General features: G+C 47.3%; 1 protein-coding gene across 3 annotated transcripts; it reads right to left on the bottom strand.

Annotated features, from left to right (window-relative positions):
• Positions 1-2,022: 2,022 nt before the first annotated feature.
• On the bottom strand, positions 2,023-22,685 carry LOC142558203 (trypsin alpha-3-like). 3 transcript variants are annotated; one of them, XM_075670362.1, is made up of 7 exons: positions 22,598-22,685; positions 16,772-16,844; positions 16,038-16,111; positions 13,501-13,598; positions 10,575-10,834; positions 7,938-8,077; positions 2,023-2,253 (listed from the first exon to the last, which is right to left on the bottom strand). In XM_075670362.1, the coding sequence occupies exons 5-7, from the start codon at positions 10,801-10,803 to the stop codon at positions 2,068-2,070; spliced, it is 555 nt and encodes a 184-aa protein (XP_075526477.1). In that variant the 5' UTR covers positions 10,804-10,834; positions 13,501-13,598; positions 16,038-16,111; positions 16,772-16,844; positions 22,598-22,685; the 3' UTR covers positions 2,023-2,067. The 3 variants fall into 3 exon arrangements, with proteins under 3 accessions (XP_075526477.1, XP_075526475.1, XP_075526476.1); XM_075670361.1 differs by lacking the exons at positions 2,023-2,253; positions 22,598-22,685 and adding an exon at positions 4,530-4,677 and having other exon boundaries at positions 16,772-16,805; XM_075670360.1 differs by lacking the exons at positions 16,038-16,111; positions 22,598-22,685 and having other exon boundaries at positions 16,772-16,842.
• Positions 22,686-24,097: the final 1,412 nt, after the last annotated feature.

Below are 24,097 nucleotides of genomic sequence, written 5' to 3' on the forward strand. Positions count from 1 at the left end.
TTTTTGTATTATTTACCCCTAGCCTCCACCTACTGATTTGCTGGCCGATCCCCCAAAGTGGCTTGCGCCATTTCACCGAGGGACAAGAAAGAATATATGCGTCTCTAACAAAGATACACATCGCTAACGGTACGTTGATGCTAAAACACCCCACAAATAAAGTGTGCTACACAGAGATATACATATGCTGTGCTAACAGTGAGAGAAGAAAAAGGGTTTATTGGTAAGAAAGACATACAGGTCGACCTGAGGTACATTCCTCTAGCCATCTCATATGCGCTTGGGTAAGGGGGAGGGGGAAAGGAAGTTGAGCATGGTGGGTGACAATAATGTCAGAGGAATGGTGCAAAACACGTAACGGTTAAGTATACGCATAGGCTTGAACAGAGGACCGTAGTTTTCAAAGAGTTTTCAAAGGCATGGATGTCTTGAAAATTAGATTTACATACAAGCCAAGTGCGCACCGATCTAGAGTCCCCTGACAGGGGATGACTGTCGAAACTGACAAGAGCATCAGTCAACCTCCGCAATCGAAAGTCCATGTTTTGAGGGCAGTGACATAGCAAATGCTTTATAGATTTATGCACATCGTGCATCTTGATCCTAGTCTGAAGGTTTTAGAAGGGAGTTGGAGAGGGATCATCGGTATTGTTGTCGTTGTATACATTATAACACGGCACATACCCACGAAGGGGATTTGCCGGTTCCACCTAGAGACACGAACGCTATAGGTTAGGAATGCCTTCTTCCGAAATTATTCTAGGTAAGTGCTGATTGAACTCGTGTAGGTACACGCTGTTGTATTGCTAGACAAACAACAAGCAGAAAGGAAAATTTGCGTAATAAGGAACCATCAACGATGTTGCGACACTAAGGAAACCACCCCCATGCTATCACCGCTGCCGTCATCGCGATGATAATAATCATTATCATCGTTCTGTTTTGTCCGTTCGATCTTCTTGCCGTGTGAAGAGTAGCAGGCTGTGCTTTACCTTTGTGATGTATCACGTCTATTACGCTACTGTTGGTCTCGTACACTCAATACCAGCTGCAACTAGCCCAATTTTCTGTTCTGATAAGTCTAGTGCGCACCTATTTAGTCGGCTTCACTTCTATCCTGGGACAGTTTTACCACCGTAATGATTTATGGCAAGGTATTCTATACACTTCCCGCATAATTATGAAAGGGTAATGTCATGTTCAGACATGCCGGCTATTTCCAGCCTGCCCGCTTCGGAACAAACACGTTGTATTTTCTGCACCGTTTCCTCCCTTCAAGGGAAGTGAATGGTGTGTATAATGTATTTCCTCCATCTTACATAGGGAGCCAAATTTTGGCGCTACCTCGTCAGTCTTCTTGACATTGGTTCTCGATATCGAGGGATGGAGGTCAGGCCAACCATGTGAATATGTTGCTGTGGTAGCACACAAACATCTCACCACATCAGTGGATTGGATTGGCGCGGCTGCAGGCTGCATACATCAGCATACGCTCTCCTTGAGTAATGGCAGCTCGCATCTTGAAACGATTGAAACCCTAAGTATGGTCACCCTTTCGGCTCTCGCATGCTTCTGAGAACTCGAATCTGGATACGCTAAAACGCTCATTGACGCTCAAAAACGCGTCAGAAGGCTTTCTCGATTCCTAATTAATCACACCCACTGCTAACGGCGCACATCACGTGGCAACTACGAAAGCCGGAGTTTAAGTTTCGATCTCGATTTTATAAGTCACAAGAGTCGGCAACTGGATTGGCAGGGTTTCACAGCAGCCTGACGTGAATCCGTATTGAGAAAAGGCTGCATAGACGGAGAAGACTCCCGAGAGGTGGTACCGCCAGAGCAAATGTCAGGCTGGAAGTCTCTTCAAGCCTTGTAAAGGAGCGCTGTGACCGTTCTAGTCGGGCAGACTGGAGCCTATACACCGATGACGGCTAAGGTTATCCATGCGGGCTGCAGTGAAGCCTGCGATAGTCGACCACAGGCAAAGAAACACCTGCAACCCAAGCATGAACGAACAAGCTAGCCTTGCACAGCCGAGGGCATGATCGTGCGACTGTTTATTGTTCAGACAAGCTCATAACTCTTCCTGCCATATACAGAGACAGCAGTCTCAATCCATCCTCGGTAGTTGGAAATATTGGTGTAGACTCCCGGCACGCCATCCAAGTTGCATCTGTTTCCGAAGGAGACGAGGCCTACGATTTCAAAGGCGTCGCCCCGCTTCCGCATCAAAGGTGCGCCGGAATCACCCTGAAACGCAAGACAGAGGCCGTGTAGTTATCCCACGGCAAGAAGTATGCACTTACATATAGCGTATTATGCCCACGGTCATCACTGACCAATGGGGTCGAAGCTTGAAGGATCAGAAAGGAACCTCAAAGGAACATTAGCACCTCGCAACGAGCGATGGGATGAAAGATAATGTGTTTTATAAAAATGATAGACGACAAACACGGGTAGGTGGTATATAGAGGAAGGGGAGGACATGTAGTTGGCTAGCCCTTGTGATGCGCAGAGAAAGGATACGTGATAGGCTATTAGAACGACGAGGCACGTGCCAAGGGAAAAGTGACGTACATGATCGACGAATAATTACATGAACAAATTTGAAGCCGCCAGTGTAGTTTACAGTACATCTTCGCAAGGTGCGTTCGTCCCAAGTTCGCTAAACAGGCTGACTGCCTTGATCCCGAGCTGCAATGCAGGATATCGTGCAACATCTAAAGAAGTCACACGAGCCACACAGCCCAAACTATAGGTCACTCACCTGGAAAAATAAAGCTGAACCGGATTGTATAGAACGAATTTGTTTATCCCGTTTTAAACTTCTGCGAACTTGAAGTGCTACATTGATTGCCCGTTCTAAAGCACACAGACGCCGAATTATCATAGACGGGCCGCGTTCGTCGCACATCTATGACGTGATACCGGTGGGAGCGTAGTGCGTAGTGGCCAAACAATTTCGTTCCGCAAAAGCAGCGCATTTTGTGGCACTAAGGCCAGATATTCTGTGAATAAGCCGACGTTGTTACCTTGAGCACGGCGATTCTTTTCGTAACTTTTCGCGGAACGTCGCAAAAAAAAAATGGCAGCTTCCGACAGCTGCTGCCACCTCTCGTCCAGCATCAGGAACATAAGACGCCTGACACGTGCTCCTGACACTGTTCACAGGTGGCCCCACAGACGCGTAGCCACAGCAACGGGCTATATGGCGGCTTTTTCAAATCGAGAAGGAGCAGCGGTCGTACTATAGTGTACTAGATCTAGTACAGTATAGTCGTACCGCCGATTGCTTGAGGGTTTCGTCGGCTGCAGTTTTCGGAAACAGAATGGTTCATTCAGATTTATGAAAAAATTCTGGTTTACTCTGGTGTTGAGTGCTTTTATGAAACTTTTCTTTCCTTTGCTATTCCTGATTGCCGTTAAACCCCGCGGGCGTGTCATCGACAGCCCAACGGAGCCGAAATGAAAGCGCAGGCATTGGGTATTGAATGAAATGGTATTGAATAAACTGATACGGTATCGACGACAAACACCACGAGACACACTAACGCACGCTGAAAGTACTCAACAGTGGTCTTATAAGAGAAGACTGGCCCTGCAGCCAGCGTCTTAAAAAGTGGACTTGTCAGGGCACCCTGAAGAAAACGAGACCCCTTGTTTGAAGACTCATTCCAGCCTAAGGCATCCCTTGTTTGGCGACTGTTGATAAATTCAAGTCCCCAGCTTCCTGTAAACGTTTGCCTTGCTTTAACCTTGCAAGTAGGATGTAAAAGCATTTCGCGTGGCAGTTTCCTGACTTGTCTATACCTAACTCCTGGCAAGCTCACCTAAAGAAGCCCTCTCCTTCGTGTTGTGGTGATAAGCCGTGCATTTCGGCATCGTCATGCCAGCATCAGGCCGCGCACGATCACGTGAGCACGGTTCAGCCCTCGCGGCTGAACCGTGGACCATTCAGACTGAAATCCAGGAGTGTAGATTTTTGGGCTAGTTGGTCCGTTGTATCAAATGAAGTCATAGCACTGGATTGACACGGACAAGAAAGACGCACCTCCTGTCGTCTTTCTTGTCCGCGTCAATCCAGCGGTGCGACTTCAATTGATTCGTTCAGACCGTGTGCACTCTTTTGTCTGCTGCGATCACGGCGTGCTGTACGCGCTTCCTATCATGACAACATTTGGCTTGTGCTTGGACCGACACTACTAGCGGGTTCACACGACGGCTTCGCTGACTAACCCCGTGACCACGGCGTCTGTAGCAGTGGCGGCATGCTACTTATCATGACAGCATCATCCCACCCTTGTCCCTTTCTTTTCTCTTCCTCTCACGACCATGTGCGTTTCGGGCTTGGGCACGCCTTACTCACGGGTCCACATGAAGAAACACATTTGAACTGCTTCCTTTATTGCACAAGCAACACGTGCAACGGCCTTTCTTTCGTGTGTGTTTGGTCACAAACTTAGTGTGACGTACGATAAATTTTAGTTTATTCGCTCATGTGTGGTCGTAATTCTCCGTTGCCTGGATGGCGTAGCGTATCCAGGGGACGTACGGCTCGATGTTTGTGTAGACTCCCGGCACACCCTCGAGGTTGCAACCGTCTCCGAAAGACACTAGGCCCACAAGCTCATAGGTGTGGCCACGCTTGAGCATCAGTGGTGCACCGGAGTCGCCCTGCAACGTCGTGCACAAGTTCCACAGTCGATTTCGCTGCAGCGCACGAACGTAGCGAGTGTTCTCGTTAAAACCTGCAACTACGGACAAGCGAGCCGAGGTCACATGGTTTCGTTTCTTTTTCTTTTTTTTAGGTGGCGACTAAACAGAAAAAAAGAAGAGAACGAAGTCCATTTGGACTGATGACATAATATGTCAAAAATTGATTTTCGTTAATTTCGCGACAAGAGTTTCTTCTCTAGGACAGACAACGTATTCCAAACTACGATTTTTCTTAACTTCCACGCCGAAAACCCAGCACGTATACGTCGGTGTGAGGTTATGGATTTCAACGTATTTTCTCGTATTGGGACTATTCTGGATCAATAACCGTTTTCGAAACTTGCTGAGTTGTGTCTTCAGCTTCCTTAGAATCGAATGTAGTCCATCTTTACCAATAAATATTTACTACGCCCGATTAGGCGCAGCGGAAATCCATGACCTCGGGAGCTTTAGTGTGGTGTCTGTCGCCGTAGGTATTTGATTTTCGCTTGTTTTATGGCTTATCGAGCTTTCTTTCGTGATAAGAAGGCCTTCTCTGATATTGTACAAGCCTAATACAGCCTCATGTAGTGTCGTTGAGCGTAAATACGGGCGGGAAGAAACGGAGGGGAGAGGACAGACGCTCACTCACAACTGAAGTTTAATGAAAGGGTTTCCACGGAACGGAGGGCCGGACATGCGCAGTCAAAAGGCTGCTACAAAGCTCTTGCATAATCACATGCAAAAATTGTAAAAAAGAAAGTAAAAAATGCTACCGCCCAAGGGAGATAGTCACTTTTTTTATCCGTCAAGGCAACTGACGGGAAACTGACACACGTGGCAGATTGTGCGTATATCTGGCCAGCCTCAATAATTTCTCTTGCCAGTATTTCATTAGACTTTCTTAAAATGGATGCATTTCTATATAGCGGAGTGCAAATGCAATCTTTAATGTGTGCAGGTAAGTGCATACCGCGCGCAACAGCCTTTAAAGACGCCGATTGCCCCCTGAGTCGGTCGTTCATACATCGACCCGCTTTGCCAATGTAAACAGTTACCGCAGCGGAGCGGAATCTGGTAAGCGACCTCAGCGGCGCAAGTCACCAGGGGGTTTACGTGTCTCTTCTCACATGAATTTTTTGCACTTTTCGCTCCGATTACGCATTAGAGAGCACAACTTCACGAGCTTACAGGGGTCTGTGAAAATTATATCCACCTCATGCTCGCGTTCTACTTTCTTCGGGTTGTGCGAAACTGTATGTATCTACGGCATCACCGCACCCTTTCTTGGTTTCCGATTTTCCTGCGTGGTTGCGGCGCGTGCCATTTTGAGCTTCTTTAAATGTGAACCACCCACGGCGACCAAAAGACTGGAGGGAAAACCCCAGCTTTCGGGACGTGACAGCTGCAAACTGAAGCTGTGCTCGGCTGTGTGCATACAGGACTTTCTCAAAGCCGAATTCAGGCACGACAAAGCAATACATCGTTGGACGAGCTTAGTGCGTGAGGAGTCGTAAGGTAGAAGGATTTTATTGGAGCGTGGTAAATATTCCCAGCATGGTCGTCCCAATTAAAATACAAAGCGATGACTAAAAACTGCAACACGCCAATGGCGGGAAGTTCAAGGGTAAAAGACAAAGAACATGAAGTATTATTAAAAAGATCAACACGCTACTAGCTGCTGATGGGGGCGTTTGGTCGCTCGGTACACTTAAAGAAAACAAGAACGTCATCAACGTATCTGCATACTTATAAAACATGCCTTTCTACAAGTTCAGGTTGCAAATGGCGGTCCAACTTTCTCAGATCCAAGCTTCTCAGATCGTTCCCGTTTTCACGGAAACGATCTGAACTGTCTGCCCGGTGTCGAAGGCGACCTGCGGCTTGTGCTGCTCTCTGCACAATGGTTTGTTGAGCCCAACGTTGCCTGGTTGCAGTCGCGCGCGCGTAGCACTACGAGTCTCTTCTCCGGCAGCGGTTCGTACCTTGCGAGGAGGCGCCATAATGAGTAGCGATGAGGCAACGCGGGTAGGTATACCGAGACTACGTGGGGCACGTGTCACGTACCTTGATACGCGGCGCTATACGATGCAAGTGGTACCTGTCGTGACACCTGCTGTAATCATGTTGTCACGGGATCGGAAACTCGAGCGACAGAAGCACTCTGTCAACAGCATCAGTAACGAGAACGGACTTTTTAATACCGCGCGCTAGTGACTTCTTCTTGATCTCTATGTTTTTTTCTAAATGCCGATATATGCCTTCTTATCGTGTTGTCCTACCGCACTACCGACGCAGCATTTCCCCTCCCCCTTTCAGTGGATGCATCGTCCCAATGAGAAAGTTAAGCGTGTGCATGCGCGAAACATTAAAGGAGTCACTAAATTGGATAGGTACGGCTTTATGCGGTCCACAGTTTGTAACTGCAATGTAAAGTGTGCATGTGTGGACGCTACGCGGCGCGCATGTGACATCGCCTGACTTATCGCGAGTCAATCTCGGCGTCAGCTGCGACGGACACCGAACACCGGTGGCGGCGGCGGACACTATCGCCAACCAAAACGGCTATTGGACTGAGCCCATAACAGCTGTGTGAAACTGGTATGCCAGACGGGAATTTCGAACAAATTGCTTCTTCTCCATCAGACTTCAGTCAAAAACTATCTGCAGTTGAAAGACTATTACGATCAAAGTAAGTTCAGACCGGACTGGCATCCTTTGCTGAGGAAGTGCTCTTGCATGCCTGCCTTTCGATTTTCTAATTTTGAATGCCATTGCTACTTGAGTGGCCGAAGTGTTTACATTATCGATTGCTCTATACTGGTTTTCTTTGTGCGTTTAGACGCGGCTGTGCGCCTATTTCTGCTTCTGTGTATGTACTTCATGCATGCATCTCTTCGTAGTAAGTATAACAAAAAGTATATACAGGATGCATCGATTTGGTTAACGATGCGCAGCATGTCTGGACATTATATATAGGCGCGCTTGCAGATATAAACCATGCTGTCCATACCTCACTGGCCACAGCGAGATACAGTGAACAAACGCCGATCCTGCGTATCTCGTTTTCGTCTTCGCGTTTGTACCGTGTTTGCATTGCTTCGCATCGCGTTTGTCCAGTGCCTCTCGCGGTGTCCCGTCAGAAATTGCGCTGTAAAATCATTTTTCACAATGTCCTTAACAGGGTGAACATATAAAGAAATAACCGAAGAATGAGGCGAGGTCGTAGTTTGGCGTACCTGACAGGCGTCTGAACCTTTCTTGTAGGCGCATATCTGCTGCGGTTTGAAGAAGGCGATTCCTCCGAGGCCCTGTATGCATTTCTCCAAGCTCCAGACCACCTGGGTTGTGTACCGCAGCATAGGTGAGCCGGTACCATCTGCGAGCATCACGTCAGGTGTAGAATACAACAACAACAACAACAACAACAACAACAACAACAACAACAACAACAACAACAACAACAACAACAACAACAACAACAACAACAACAACAACAACAACAACAACAACAACAACAACAACAACAACAACAACAACAACAACAACAACAACAACAACAACAACAACAACAACAACAACAACAACAACAACAACAACAACAACAACGGTGCATCTGCCTGTTGAATTTGAGGGCGTGGTTCATTACTTCACAGTGGTTTATGCTTGCTGTCTTTCTCATGCACTGTGCACCGAAATTCAGTTGTGTGACGGTGAACTAACCGACACTGCGTCCTTCTGTTTCCAGGTGTTGGTGAAGTGCGAATCTGTGGTTGGCTGCACTACAAATGCAGTTGCCATAGTTTTATTGCGCTTCTTCAAATGTTTGTAAATCGCGTGAGATATCCACCTATTTTCCTGCGTACGTGCTCGGGCACTGTTTTGCTATTTCCGTCGGTGGCTGACACCTGAAAATTTGCCATCACGCTTTCTGCTGCGGCTTAGATTCGTTTCAAGGTTGCTCTCCTTCGTTTACTTTCGTTTTCTCTATTATTCTTTCTTGATTAGCCTCAAACTTTCATCGTCTCAGTATATGGCACTGGCAGCACCACATCTTTTTATATCATACTTTTCAAAAACATCGCAAGCTGTGCTTCTCGAACTGGGTGTTCCCGCCAAACACGCTCCATCCGATTTTTGGAGATTATTTAATGAGCCAGGCTTCCTGTGGCTACTGCAACCAGATAAAATCGCTGACCTTCTAAATGCCAACTAGCAATCGCCAACTGTCGCCCTCTCCGGCCATGTTTCTGAACAGTACTTTGTTGTGGCGCATACTAATCTCCCATTCTACCTTGAGCTTTGCCACGATAAATTTAGTCAAACAGTTGTTGCAAATGTTCTCTACAGAAGAAAGTTGATATTAGGAGAAGGGAACAGACTTGGGCACTTCATGTAATGCGTAGAGCAGGCAGTGGCGCAGCCAGGAATATTTTTCGGCTAAGGAGACGCTGGGCAGGCGGTATCCTGGTGCACTCAATTACGGGGGAGGAGGGGGGGGAGGGGCTGATGTGCTCGTTGTGCCTCTCCCCCCTTACGCTGCTGAGAGCAGGTATGCAGCGGTCTGTTGTAGGAGCAAAATGTGTGCGACTGGAATCTTCAGGAACTCGAGGGTGGCGGATGATTCGGGAGGTGCGACGAGATCTGGAAATCTGCAGGCACACCGCAGGACTGAGTCAGTCCACGCAACTGTATGAGGCCGCGATTTTATAGCCATGACTTTTCCGATGCTTTTTTTTTCATTATTTCTCCTTTCGCCCTGGTCAGAGCGACCATCCGGCCGCATTATCAATAGGATCAACATTAACTCAACTTAATCAAATTTAATCAACTTAACGCCCACAATTATCAACTGTGGGCGTTAAGAGCGGGCGTAGATTTGTGCCGAAGACATCGCTACAAGATCGCGGCCAAGTCTTGTGGTGCATATGCGAAGTCCTGCAGATGGGCTTGCCCCCAGAATTGGTTGTACCTGCAGGTGATGGCGGGTGTGGTCGTGAAAGTAGAAATAAAGTAGGAAAGCACGAGTTGATGCTGCCATACTTGCCACAATATTTTCCGCGCTGCATACTCGCTGTTTGCAAGCTTACCACCGGCTCAATGGTGCCATGCGTGGGAGGTCTTCTAATAGTCTGGAAAAAGCTTACTTCCCTCACTTAAGGTATTCCCTATTAGACGCCCAAGAACTGCGACATATGTATACTGACGTTGAAAACACGTTGGACCAGAAAGAGAAGCACGTAATACACACGACGCTAGGCTTTAACTGAACTTTCGTTTCGCTGAAACATAGCATTGGTTGGATGCGTAGAACGTAGCAGGACCCAGATGGAAAGAAGCAGCGTTCATTCTTGTTGTTTTTTCTCTAACATAGAAGAGAACTGAACAAGTCGATAAGCAGCTTATCTTGCAGATAAGAAGACTATGTTATGGTGAGATCGAGCCAGTCACGGGTCGCTTACGCACCCATCGCCAGCTTTTTGATGCCTAACGTTTCAAATTTTTTCCCTTGTCAGCCAGCATCTGGAACCATACGAATACACGAATGCCGTGAAACTACGAGGCACCGGTGCACAAACGCCAATGGTCAGCCAAATGGCCACCAGCCGCTAAAGCGCCGACTTCGGCTTGGTGCTCTGCGGCGTCTCGAGCGAGCACCTATTGAAGATTGCTGGGAGACGCCTTCGTCCTGTCGTCGACAAATAGACGGGATTATTATTGCCATTGTTGTTATTGGCCGGCAGTGTGTGCATATTATAGCTATTATCACGTGTGCCAGTGCCAAGCCGAGAAAAGTTGTTCCTGGGCACGCTGATAAAATTGATTAATTGGTTGAGTGACCGTTACGTAATGATGGAACAAGCAAGCTCGCTCACTCTCGCTGGTGACTCCCCACCCGGCGACGACCACGGTCTCCCCGACGAGGTTCGCGGGTGACCGGGGCAGGCAGATGGTGCGCGCTTTGGGACCCAGCTTGATCGGTGTCTCCAGCAAGAGAACGGCCAGGTCGTTCTTGAACGTCTGGAAGTCGAACTCCTGGTGTCGGTAAAAGTGCTTCACCACTACTTTGGTGCCCGTGGAGAACTTTGATGCGCCGTACAGCATCACGATGCTCGTGGCCTTCTGTCCGTTGGTCCTGCACGCCAAGTGACGGCGGCGTCTCGCTAAAGTCACGTGGTAGCATTCCTCGCGTGATCCGACGTACAAATAGCCGTGCCAATAACCGCATGAAACGAGTTTTCAAGGTGCTCGAGTAGGACTTGTTGGCAGAGTTGGTATGGGTTAATTTTCAAATAAATTGCACAAAAGAAAACGCCACGTAAGACTCGACAACGGGTCAGGTGCCTGACAAGAGAGACAACTGACTCACTTGTCCTGTGGTCTAGTTTGATATGACGTCTTCCTTGGCGCAATTTCTTCCAAGAAGGTTCGAATACGTTTCATTAAGTGCTATAAATCGGAGTAACTAATCTGAAGACACTCCCTGTCAAATGCCTACTGCGTCAAAGTGTATGCGCTTTTCGGGAAATGAACGTAAAATGGATGAAATTTGATTGACGTGGGCTGCCTAGTTTGTTGCTGATACTAGGGAGATTTTAGAGCTACAATTTTAGTGGAATTTCGAGTTGAAAACGCGCACAGCAGCGATGACATTGGTAGCACCATGTCTAAGCCAGAATGAATGAATGAATGAATGAATGAATGAATGAATGAATGAATGAATGAATGAATTCTTTAATATCCTGTCACGCGGAAGTTCTTCGCTTGGAGAGGTCAATATCAGAAAGCTTGCATCACTGCGAGAGCCTTTGTGCCAGAAAATAACGACACACAACCACGCGGTAACTAATCGGCTTACGCGGTTGCATTGTTCACAGTGTCACCAAATGTCAGCACTGCCATATGCTGAGAGTTCTTTCTCAGGGAGGAAGGGGGGGGGGATGTAGTGATTAGCCCATCCACATATCCCATTTTCTCTATTCCTTTTCCCCCTCTTATATAGTTTACGCACACACACACACCTCTCCACAGTGCCCACTCTCTCACCCCTCTCCCATATATTGCGGAGACGCTGCTTTCTTTTTTGTTCGTTGCTTGGCCCATGGAGGTCGCAAACCCAATATGCAAGAACAAACGAAACTTCACTGCAGGTCGCCTTCGTGCAGATAATCACTTGACGACTTAGCATGGCGCAAGCATAGCCCAATGAATTAAAAACAATTTATTCTTATCGACATAATAAAGGGCATGTGGACGAGTGCACACAATTTCAACAGAATACAAAACAAGCTTTCAACAAAGAAACAAAAATTTTCAGCGACCATTCGGTGCAGCCACATAACTCACCGTTTTTTGGTCGCCTCGTCGATGTCTGCGGTCAACCGTAACTTATCAATTGCCCTTTGGCCATCATGCACAATTTTCTCACTATGACGTCCCTATAGGATTGCTCAGTGATGCGCTCTGACTTCATAAAGCTGCGGGGGAGTGTAGTAGATATGCGGAGGCCATTAGCAGGGCGTCTCACCACGCTGCCCGAACGTAACAGCCGGCAGGAGCTTTCGGCGTGAAATCTTCCCTTTAGGTTTTTCGCTTTGCCAATGTACGCTGCCTGACAGCCGGAGCAGTTGGTTTTGTAGACGACCCCTCGAGCCCAAGGACCGTGCACGAAGAGAAAGCCCAAGAGAGAGAGAGCACAAGGGGTCGCCTACAATACCAACTGTTCCGAGTGTCAGGCAACATACACTGGCGAAACAAAAAACCTAAACGAAAGGATCACACAACACACACACAAAAAAAGAAAAGATCAATGTCAGAACCATCTCTCGACTGCGCAAATGGGCCCCTTGTCGAACATTCAGAACATGCGGATCACAACATTGCGTTTCAAACAACCAAAATTCAAACGACAGAAACCAACCAACCAAAACGACTGTTACTGAGGTCATGGTGTACTCTGAGACCTAACAACCTGACGTAACCTAACCTAACCTAACCTTCAGAATAAAATGATACTGATGTATTTTCCGCTATTTGCTGGCACTATGAATGTAAAGCCACCAGTGGCAAACTTTCTCTCATGCGTTCTGCGGCACGCTGATCTGGCTTTGCACAGTAGTGCAACTGTCCTTAGAGTTATCGGGAAACCTTTCTCCTTTAATTTCACTCCTTCCTGCTTAGCATAGCTTCCTAGCTGCCTGTTACATTGTGCCTATCTAGTATGTCGTTATTGCATCTGTGACATTAAGTAATAATTGTTTAAAACCGAGTGGAGCCCAGTGCTTCGACTTGACTGATGAAGGGACTCTGCTTCAAAAATGCTCCATGGGGAATCCTCTAACGAGGAGTTGCTTGGAATGGACACCTTTACTCCGTTACATTAGAGTAGATGCCGAAATCAATTTGCAAAGCTGGTTGCTCAGAAATGAGCCATTGAAGTGCAATGAAATTTGGGTGAAGAGGCGGCAGTGGTGTCACCAACTTTTTCACATGAAAAACGGAACAAACCACCATCATTATCATCATCAGCATCATCATCATCGTCATCGTCGTCGTCGTCGAGGATGAGGGCAAAGTAGATAAACACTGCATAGGCATTAGGACATCTTCCATGCGTCAACTGAAGCTGCAGTGTGGTGTATACTTTCTAGTGACCTGCTACAGCTCTACCTTTACGCTTTCGGGCTTGCACACGACTAGGTGGCTGAGAACCGCAAGAGCATACTGGCCGTCTACAAGCAATAATGTTCCTGTTGCGAAGGTAACGCTGCTTCTCTAAGCGCACGTGCTAGTAGCGCTCACCAAATGGTGCAGTGGCCGGCCGTGAGGATGTGCCTTGCAGTCAGAATTGATCCGGCACATCGAGTTAGTATGGTCCGGTAGCGGACTTGCAGGAACACCTGCGCCACCGGGAAAGATACAGCCAATGCAAACATAATAAGCAACCAGTCGTACCGCGTGACAAAGTAGAACGCGTGCCGCGATAATCTTTTGATTGTGAAGTGATAGGAAAAGATTCGGCGAGGCCAATGTGCCTCCACGATGAGAGTTGTGGAAATTGAGCAGCGGGAAGTGTACGCGACCACAAAATTGTTGGATAGGTTCTGTGAACTCTGAATGCATACTTAAACGATAAATCTGGAAAACACGAAAAACTGCTAATTGAAAGTGAGGACAACGGAGATGTCCTGGCTATGAGAGGCATGCATAAGAAACTTAACGAGTTGATAGATAGTTTGAAGAGTCTAAACACTTCAAGCACCTATCAGGGGATGTGCCAAAAAGAAAAATCTTCCCGTAATGCGGCTGGTGAGCGTGCTGATCGACAAGCGGCAGGAATAAATTTTTTTTACTTCTGTCTCACAACTTTCATAATATCTGATACTGTATCTTTTGTAACCAAATTCTACAGATAAGCAGAAATAAATTCTGGCAGGCGTTACCATGCGTCACTTGAGGTCACCAACGCACTATCATGACTGGACAAAGTTGTTGCATACCCCATAAATATGCGCATACCATGCGGGAAAAAAAATAATATCGTCACGCTCAAGGAACGCCGTACGCTGAAGCAGCGCCAGCAAATACGTTATCTTATGTTCTACTTCGAACGCTTCAAAAGAAAAAGAAAACGCAAAAGTTCGTCGAACACGTCATAACCGATTAACGATGTGCCTTGGCGGATATCATTTGCAAGAAAAACCAAAGCAATCAGTTCACTCATAAAACTATGTCAAAAGAGGCTTTCACCGCGAGCCGTGCTTCACAGTGCCACATGTGTAATCAGCTAAATTCAACATACTGTCATGTTTTAGTGACGGTGAAGAAAGCACCAAAACTGGGAATGACGAAACCAGCATTTCAGCGGGCGGACTTGCACCCTCAAAAACAGGCTACACTTAAAGAACGGCGACAGCGGCAAACACAGTCTCGAAAATCTGATCAGTGGGTCAAGCGCGTCAGCTTTTATACACGAGGCATCGAACGTTCCAGAGTAATCGCTGGTGCCCGCGTGGCTTCCAGAAAGTTCTACACCATCCGCGTCGCGCACACATGCAATCAAATTGCAGAAGGTTCGGCGACAACAGAGAGCGGATAGAACCATCAATAACATTCTAGAAACTTCCGATACATCCAGGTTTGTCCTGCGCTGTGCGATAACACATGCTAGGTGGTGAAACGTGGCCACCCGATAAACAAGTTCACGTGCCAATCAAGGCCAATTTTTCGGCTTACATGGACGTTTTCAAATGTTGAAACTTAAAACTTAACTTTGATGACGATTTACTTCAGCTTTGTAAGTTTGTAACTAAGAAGTTGATTAATGTATTTAGTTTAATTCGTGAATCGATTGCTTTGGGTTTTCTTGCAAATGATGTTCACCTGGGCTCACAATTAATCTCTAGTGATGTGAGTCGAGTAACATTTGAGAGATGTTTCTAAAGAAGTACTGGAAGTAAAAAAAAGAGCCGTATAGGAGCCGAGTTTGCACTTCGCTCGTGTTGCCTAGCTAATCGTGAATTTAATGTGATTAATTGTAAGTTGATTGCGCGCGGCGATTCACCCGGCAGAGCACGTGGCCAATTGTTCCTATCAATATGTTGAAAGTAACCTCACAACTGCAGAGCGGGTCAGGTCGATTCATATTTCGTCCATCGTAGTCACGTTTAGCTAACAAATTTTAGCTGTCAGAGTCAAGTAAAGAAACACTGATTGGCTGGGCTGAGTGAGCATTGATTAGATCTGAGACAATACGACTGCACAAAGTGTGTCGCCTCAGCCCGCTGCTTGGAAGGTGCATGTAAACTGAGACAGGCCAAGTCGGAGGCTCATAGCCAGCAATGAAAAGCCCTGCACTCTGTTAGCTTGCTCCAACGGTTCGACAGGAACAATTTGACGTAAGCTCTGTTGAGTCTGACAGTCTAAGGCTGACTTGTGACTCGACATGCCTGCGTCGTGTTAAAAAAATTGTCAAACAATAATCCTCATCTACGTTGCATGAGTTTGCTTCCTCTAACAGTCTGCGTTTGCTGCTTACTTGTAGAGAATGCTCTCTCTCTCGAGACAATCCGCGCATGCCCTTCGGGACCTAAATGCACCTCGAGCACAGCGTTAAAGAGAGGAATAGTGCGCATGTTAGGCCACGATTATTATTTGAGGAGAAAATTACTCTCAAGCGATGGAAATGTTCAGTTTTACAACTTAACCACGTAAGTAGCCAAAAACAGTCTATCGTGCCTCCTACGAGCAGCGCCGCAGTTTCCTGATTTCACTTCCCTGCATCAACGCATCTATCTCGTTTAGAAAGAACGAAATATCAGTGACGAACTTGGTCTTACCACCCATGGGAACCTCTCGATGTCAGCTACGAGCCCGTTTACAATTCGATAGTCGACAGATGCAATGCCGCATGCTGCAAAAAAAAAAAAGAAATGTTCTGTGCACGCGTGGTAAGTATACGTATGAGGAATAGCAATGAGAAAGCGCAGGAAGATAAGGAATGTTATTTTTGAAACACCTGAAACAATTTTCAAACATTACAAAACTCACGCTTAATTAAATTTTGAGTTGCTGAACGTAACCCCAATGCTCGTTTGGTATCGTTGCGAATACGTTTCCTTATTACGCACACTTGTTCTTTCTTCAGTTTTACGTAGCTGCCACATTTATTCGGTACGGTATGTTGCCATGTAGGCTCTTGCAAAGTGAAGAAAGAGCACCAGAAACGCACGGCTTTTGCCAAAGGTGCAGAAGCAACTTCTACAGTGACAAGATGTGTCAGTGGGCCTCACGACTGGCCTAATTTCGTGCACTTTGTGCCCTAAAGCTCGAAAGTGTGCAGAGCTCACTTCCTGATAACCTATGTGCATTTGCGACGTCACGACACCCCAGCAAGAGGTACGCACTTACTGGCTACGAAACATAGCAAGTGCTGTACGTTCATGCTAACATTACAATACGCAAGTGTGTAAACAAATTATGTATTCCTAGAGTTTCTTTGCAACTTTTCTTTCACAGTACCGAATTCAAGATTAAACCACATTAGTTGGCTTTGGTACAGGTGGGCACGTACATCTGTGGTCCAGTCCGACTTCTCCAGGGGCAAGACCCTGTAGCGCGTTCGCTTGTTTGGACAGGAACAAACACTGAAAGTATACAGGGAACATTAGTTCTTTGCACCAGAGACCTACATTTTCTTGTTGATCATCTCTTAAAAAAACTTGATGGCTTTCGCCAAAGATGTCGTTGAGAATACGTTATAGAATTTGGATTTCCTTATATTTTAAATGCGAGAAAATTCATTACAATTGTTGCCCAATGCATCAATATCCAAGTGCTGGTTGAGCCGTTCAGAAAAGAGTATAGCAGGGCGCTTAAGCTTCGCCTTTAAGAGTGAAATGCGATTGCGTTATCGCGCCCCGTTCGCATCGCCTTCTCATTCGCTTGCCAAACGCATCCGATTGTTCACGTACGATGGACTACGGCAATCGCCTTTACTTTCCCATAATTACCTCACTGATCCGAATCCCTCACGCGTCTCAAGAGCGAGCGTGCGCTCCGGCGATTTATACCCTAGCGTGACGTCATCGCTCCTGCCGGCCCTTCCAGCTCCCTCATGGCTCGGTTGAGGCGTCCACCGAGAAGCGAGACGGTTACTTCGCCTCTCCTCACCTCCAAAATCGAATTTTTATGCGTTACAAACGCATCCGATTATTCAAGTACAACGAACTATCACAGTCGCCATTCATTTTGCATAATTAGTTCATTCATAATTAGGATATTCATAATTACTCTTGTACACTTGAGTAAGTGCCTCCAACTCACTTCACTAGGTTAAAGACAGCCACCCACTAACTTGGTCCCTCGAGTATCTGCACATAGCGTCCGAGGCCACTGAGACAGACATGAAACGGCAGCTGGAGCAGGGGTTTCTGTTTGAGTTTCCGCGTAACAGAATTATGTTTTCTCGCATATTCAAATTACAGTCCGACGTTATCGTGTCTGTAGGTTGTGTGTAAGTCGTACTTTACGAATTTTCTGACGCATGTTACTTTGAGAAATTCAATTAGTTCGGCAACGCCTATGCGCCACGCGGAGGGCCGGCGTGTTTCGGGGTGGTTTTTTTCTCTAAAGGACAACGCCGCTGACGTCGGTGCCAGCCCCAGATTTTCTGCGACACGGCGCCCTCAACCCAATCGCACGAAAACGAAGATTGCGGCCGAGCGTGGCTTGCAGTTGAACGACACCGCAGGAGTGTTACCGATTGCGACAACGATTAAAGGTTGATTGCAATCAAAAAGCGCATCGAAAAAGAATGCACTGTAATGAAGCATGAGTATACAATCACAGCATTTACGCTGCTAAACTTGGGTTAGCCTTCGCAAAATTCCAGGCGACAAAATGTCGTCTTCAGTCGCGATGGAGAAATTTCGGACTCGTTTTTGCCAGTGCTGTCCAATGGTATAGAAAGGAAGAAACATTCGGCAGACACACTTAAGACTGCTCACGTATGAGAATGCGAAAGCATTCCCCTTAAAGGGATAGTGAATAAAAAATTTGTCGCCGAGATTTCTGTCTCCAGTGATAGCTGTTGCACCGAGAGCGACCAAAACAACACTCTTTCTGAGGAGAAGTGAGCGAAAAGTAATTATTTTAGTGAATATTTCTGAAATCACAGCACCTACCGGCCTCCTCCGAAAGCTCTGGCAAAACCGGATATCACGTCACGCCTACCCACCTCGAGGCTCATTGCGAGCGATCGTCCACACTGAGCGCGCGAAGGGGCGAGTTGACGTTTGCAGCAACGCGCTTTCTTTGTTCGACCGTCCTATTCGTACCGCTTCCTCGTGTGAGCTGTTCGAAAACCTCGTCTTTGATCTCGTGGATTTGTGGTTTCATGTGTGGAGCAGCCGTGTCAACGCCGCAAAATGCTGAGGGTCTGCTGTGCGTATGTGAAAACGGCAGGCAGCGGTAGTCTTTTTCTCGCGTACTTGTTCGCGCTGTAGTTTTGCGCACAGGTGCCGTTTGACCGTAATTTGTCGTTTGTACGACGTTCTGAGCCAGATGTTTGGCCAATTCTGCCAGAATGAATCGAAATCCGCATCGTCTGAAGCGACGGCTGACGATAAAAATTCGCCGACATGGGACTGGTGGCGCCATCTCATGTGCACCAAGGGAAGGAGTGCTCGGCTGCGATGAAACAACGGGACGCTGAAACCGCTGCGCATGTACTCGTTCACTCCGTGAATAACAAGACGTTCCCTGCTTACAGAGGCGCATTTCAGTCACTGCACATGCCTGGCTCCAATCCTCACCCGTTGCTTCATCGCATCTATTCTCAAAACAGCTACTTGCGTGCATCAAGCACCTGCCGCGCGAGAGTCGGCAGCCGACTGTTATGCTCACGCCGCCGGCCACACCTGCTCCGATGGCGTAGGTACAGGGAGGTGTACACGCGTCAATATCTTCAACTATTTCTACGTTTCTTTTTTTTTTTTGTACAGTGTGTACTGACGGCACCTGTATTGTGCATTGGTGGCTTTCATGTTTTACGCGCTAGCAGCTACCCATCCAAGCGGGCGGAGCAAGCCGCTTTGCGCAGAACGCAGAGTAAATTCCTTACGTCGCCTGACATTGCATAGCCTGAGGCATAAGCGTCCTCGCTCTGTTGAAGCCAAACATGGCAAAGTGTTTGCGTGAGTGAATCACGCTGGGCGCACCGCCTCGGATGCAACATTGTCAATGAGGCGTGCGCCTCTCGTCTCGCTAACTCATTCGTGACAGGTGCGAGCTTGCGATCCGAGCCCCAGGAACCGCGTTTAAATCTGGTTTCCACCTATGATGCCGCCTCTGATCTCTCGAGGCGAACGCGTGTACATGGAATGCACAGCGTAAACACCACTTTGCTGGTCCAGACTCCCTCGGCACCGCGGAGGGGGACTGCTGCGGCGGGTCGTCGTCAATTTCGCTTGACGACGCGGACGGATCGTAGGCATACGCCTTTATCGTTCGTGGTCGTTCAGTAGGCCGCTCATCCAAGTCGGAGTCATAAGTTCCGCTCATGCTATCGCTCTCACTAGAACTTTGCATTTTGCAATGCGCAGCGCGAGGAAAACAAAACTGCGCAGCCGGCCAGCTCGCTCCGCGGCTGCTGAGGGTAGGTGTGACGTCAGATCCGCCGGCTTGTTGTCGGGAGCGCTTTGCGAGTAACGCGGTGGCCGCTCATAGAGAGTCAAAAATAAAGCCATCCGCTCAAAAGTAACCCGAATAATGACTATATACTATAGCAATCGTGTCTTCGGAATGCAATTGTGGGGTTTTCTCTATATTCTTCGATTTTTATTCTGTATCCCTTTAAAATTATGAGATTTTACGTTCCAAGACCACGATCCGATTATCAGACACACCACGGTGCAAGATTAATTTGACAACTGGATTAATTTGACAACCTGGGATTCTTTGATGTGCACCTAAATCTGCGAACACAGATGTTCTTGCATTTCGCCTGCATAGAAATGCGGCCGCCGTGGCCAGGATTTGATCCGCGGCCTATAGCAGCGCAATTCACCAAAGCCACTAGTCCCTTTGGTGAAATGTTTTTTTTTTCGCGCGCTCCTAGACTGCGCATGTTCTTGCCTGCGTTCCAACAGCGAATCGGTAAATCGAAACGGAGTTCGTAACTCAAAAGACCATTCAGCGGCTCACCACCCCTTCCCCATTGGCAGCGCCATCACGTGGCCAATGACGCACGCACTAGGCCGCACCTTTCAACGTGAACGAATGAACGAATTCTGGGGTTTTACGTGCCAGAACCACCACTTGATTATGAGGCAAGCCGCAGTTGCGGACTTCGGATTAATTCTGACTACCAGGGGATCTCTAACGCGCACCCAATTCACGGGACACGAGCGTTTTTGCATTTCGCCTCCATCGAAATGCGGCCACCGCGGTGGGGATTCGATCCCGCGACCTCGTGCTTAGCAGCGCAACACCGTAGCCGCTAAGCGCCCGCGGGGCGTTACCATACGACGTGTCGTGTGCAATTACGTACGCACGCGCTAGGCGCACCTTTAGTCAACCAGAACCGCGGAGGCGCCGTAGCGTCAAAACCTGACTTAACGTTAGAGGCATCTTCATACCTTGGACAAGCAGTTGTTTTCTATGCAAGGAACCCGAAACAATAGAACACGTATTCCTAGACTGTAGGGTCCCGATTTTTCGCTGGGATTTACTTGAGCGCCCATTAAAGAATCAGTTAACCCTCGACTCATATGGCATAGGATTCTTGCCGGTAAGTGCATCAGACGAATAATATGCGACCTCATTACGGTCCTGGGTCTCCGCGCGTTGTGGAAAGCGAGAATGGAATTTGTGCATGCAGACCCAGTTGTTCGTACTGTTCGCGAACCCTTCATTGAAAGTGTTGGGTGTCTGAGAGAGGTGTATATCGTGTGCTCTCTGATCCACCAGAGCGGATTTATTTACTTGACGATTTCGCCTCGTTCAAAAAATTTTAACTCCGCGTTAGCCAAAGTGTGGCCCGTACGTATTGCGCCTTGTAACCCGTGGTTTTAATTGTCGGAATCGGCTCTAAAAAAGGAAAAAAAAAAAGAAACAAAAAGAAAGCGGCAGTGGCGTCAGAGAAGTGCGCCCGCCTCGCATTCCGGAAGCTCGGGTTCGATTCCCACCCCGACCTGAAATTTACCAAAATTTCTTTAAAAACGAATTATTACTTTGTTTACCGGAACCTCCTTGAGAAGTTTGACGTAAATCCGAGTATTTGTAACATGTTGTTACTGATTGCGTCGTCGGCCATTTTTGGTAGGATAGCTCGGTGGCGACGCCGACGACGCCAGATTTTCACATAATGGGGCATTTAAATGCTTTCGCATTAAAAAAAGAAAATCTGGAGATTAAGCATCGATTAAGGTGAACGTTGACTGACGGTATTTGTTCTATTAGCAATTGTGAATGACAAGTTTTTACGTTCTCGTAGTGCTTGTAGCCAAGAATGAACTTGTGCGTGCGCCTTTTGCCGGTGAGTTAATGTTAACGCGATAACGTTAAGGTCCCCATCTTGCAGAAAATCCGGTGTCGGTGTCGGCGTCGCTGTACGTGAGCCAGCCTATCCGTGTGTATTTACGTATACGTATAGGCCATGTTTTGCTGCATGACAATCGGTATATGCGCGGGTTATATTGCCACACCAATCTATCACCAAAGTTGCTCATACGTTGTCTTACATTCTTGACAAAGTTATGCCTCGGAATTTCGAGAACGACAGCCCGCAAAGCAAACCTCGTGCAACAAAACACAGGCACAACGTGTCTTTTATGTTGAATCTTCTCAGAATTAAATATTAAAAGTGCGAAACAATGACAGAAACCTGATAATTACGTAATTTTCTTATCGCCGCTGCGCAATCCCTCCGGGATCGGCCCACACAAGAGGCCGCGTTTCTAACAAAAAGCTCGCCTTCGTGCATAGAGTTCGCCTGGCATGGTCAAATCTACGCTTTCTGTAGGTGTGTCTGCCTTAAATCTCGTTTATCTCGCGCTCTGAAAATGTGGGAGATAATCATGGGACTGTTAGGCTGTGTCAGGTTACAGTGGTATAAGTGAAATGGAAGGAGAATAAGAAGAGAATGACATATACAGGACATATAAAAGACATGGGAATGAGAGGGAAAATGAGAAATCACATAGCTTTCAAAACTGAGATCGCTAAACGGAACAAGGGCAGTGCAATTGATTTTTGTTATTGAAGTTTGAAGGAGTCCCTAGTAGTCGAATAACGCGCTTCCCCAATTTTACCTAGAAGCACATTTCATGCTTCTGATTCTCACTCGCTGACCAAAGAATAGCAACCATGTTTTGCATTTGACCCTCTTGACACGTACCTGAGAAAGCAGAAGTAAAAATGAGACCCCTAATCCTGCGCGCTCGCCGCAACCGCTCCTGAAGAAAGCCCGAACCACAAGGCTGCCTGCAGACATGACTGCAATAAATATTACTAAACGTATAAAAAACCTATTACTTTCTCTTCATACACTTTATGCCACATGACGTGCTCTTCCAGACCGGCTGGCGTGAGCAGCATACGCGTAAGAACTCACGTGACCGTCGGCGGAGCGTTCACGGCTCAGGTTTCGTTAGCGAACGCAATGATGCCAGACAAAAAAAAAAAAAAAAACCGCGATGGGAGGCCCAACAAACAAACAACGTTTTCTTCGCGTTACAAGGCGGCAGCCCTAAAACAAAGCGCATCGCACACTTGCCAGCAGCGCCTGAAGAATACAAGAGTAGAAGGGAGATCACGACTGCGCCATCTGGAGTGAGCACGTCATACTTAATACGCGCCGAAGGGCCGCATCGACTCTTTACGACTTTTCAATTCACCCGAGGAAACACTAACGAGGTCCGCTTTGCATGTCCGCTCGCTACAACCCATTTCTGTAAGCGTTTCGACGGCCTTCTGCGGTTCAGCGCATTATTCAGTACGTGCCACGAACTGCTTCGCTTTGTGGCGCCCTTCGTGGAGGTTTGGAGGCGAATGCAGCTTCGACCACGCAGCTCGTGGTCGCAGCTGCTTGACGTGCAGACGCGAATTCAAGGAAATGCCGCTATTGTGAGAGATGGCTACAGGTGCAACTTTTTTTGGAAGGCGGCGAAGAGTGCAATTCTTCGATTGGTTATTCCCGGCATGGCGAATGTTACATCAACGGTGTCGCTCGCAGATGGGCGCTGTCTGACGAGAAAAATTAAAAGAAAAACGTAGAGTTCGAAGCAGCTATATCCGACAGACAGGCGAAACCATGAAACCTGCAGCGAGGACCATTGATAAACGATTGTAATCACACTCACTGACCAAGCAAGACAGGACGCAGACTCCGCAACTTAATGCCAATGACTGCGCTAAGCAGCTCCTATATGCCAGGAACATCAGTCGCACGATACACCAACTCCAATATCACGCTTTGTGTCTGACCCTAGGATGAAAGGTTTTACTGGCTGTGAAATTTCTTGCCGTTTCCTTCCCGTATAACTCTCCATTCAAATAACGCCTTTGGTGTGATTCGTAGATAGAAGAGATGGCCGTTTTCGTACACCTTTTTATTGTATAGCTAAATTTGTACTATGCTTGGGCGTTAATGTACTCGTGGCTTTGTGCAAAGTCCATGACTGTAGTAATTGTGCCTCACGTGCCACGTGTGGTTTTTCTTTCAACTGAGCAGTAAAAATGTAGTTAGTGCATTTCATCATTATTCCTGACCAAACAAAGCTATCTCGAACCCTTAATGCTTTCCGTCGATGCGATGCGAAAAGTGTGCTGTTGGAACGTAGTCAATGCCGATAGACCATGGTGGACAAAGGGAGAGAAGAAGGCCTAATGTAAGTTA

This window comes from Dermacentor variabilis, chromosome 9 (assembly GCF_050947875.1).
Source record: "Dermacentor variabilis isolate Ectoservices chromosome 9, ASM5094787v1, whole genome shotgun sequence".
Lineage (NCBI taxonomy): Eukaryota > Metazoa > Arthropoda > Arachnida > Ixodida > Ixodidae > Dermacentor > Dermacentor variabilis.

Bases quoted from the DNA above. Each gene is read 5' to 3' on its own strand.
- LOC142558203 (XM_075670362.1), bottom strand. From the start codon at position 10,803: ATGCTGTACGGCGCATCAAAGTTCTCCACGGGCACCAAAGTAGTGGTG. The intron at 8,078-10,574 runs GTGAGCGAGCTT...TGATGCTCGCAG, and splicing joins GTGGGGAGTCACCAGCGAGA to ATGGTACCGGCTCACCTATG. The intron at 2,254-7,937 runs GTACGCCAAACT...CTTGCGTTTCAG, and splicing joins AAGGTTCAGACGCCTGTCAG to GGTGATTCCGGCGCACCTTT.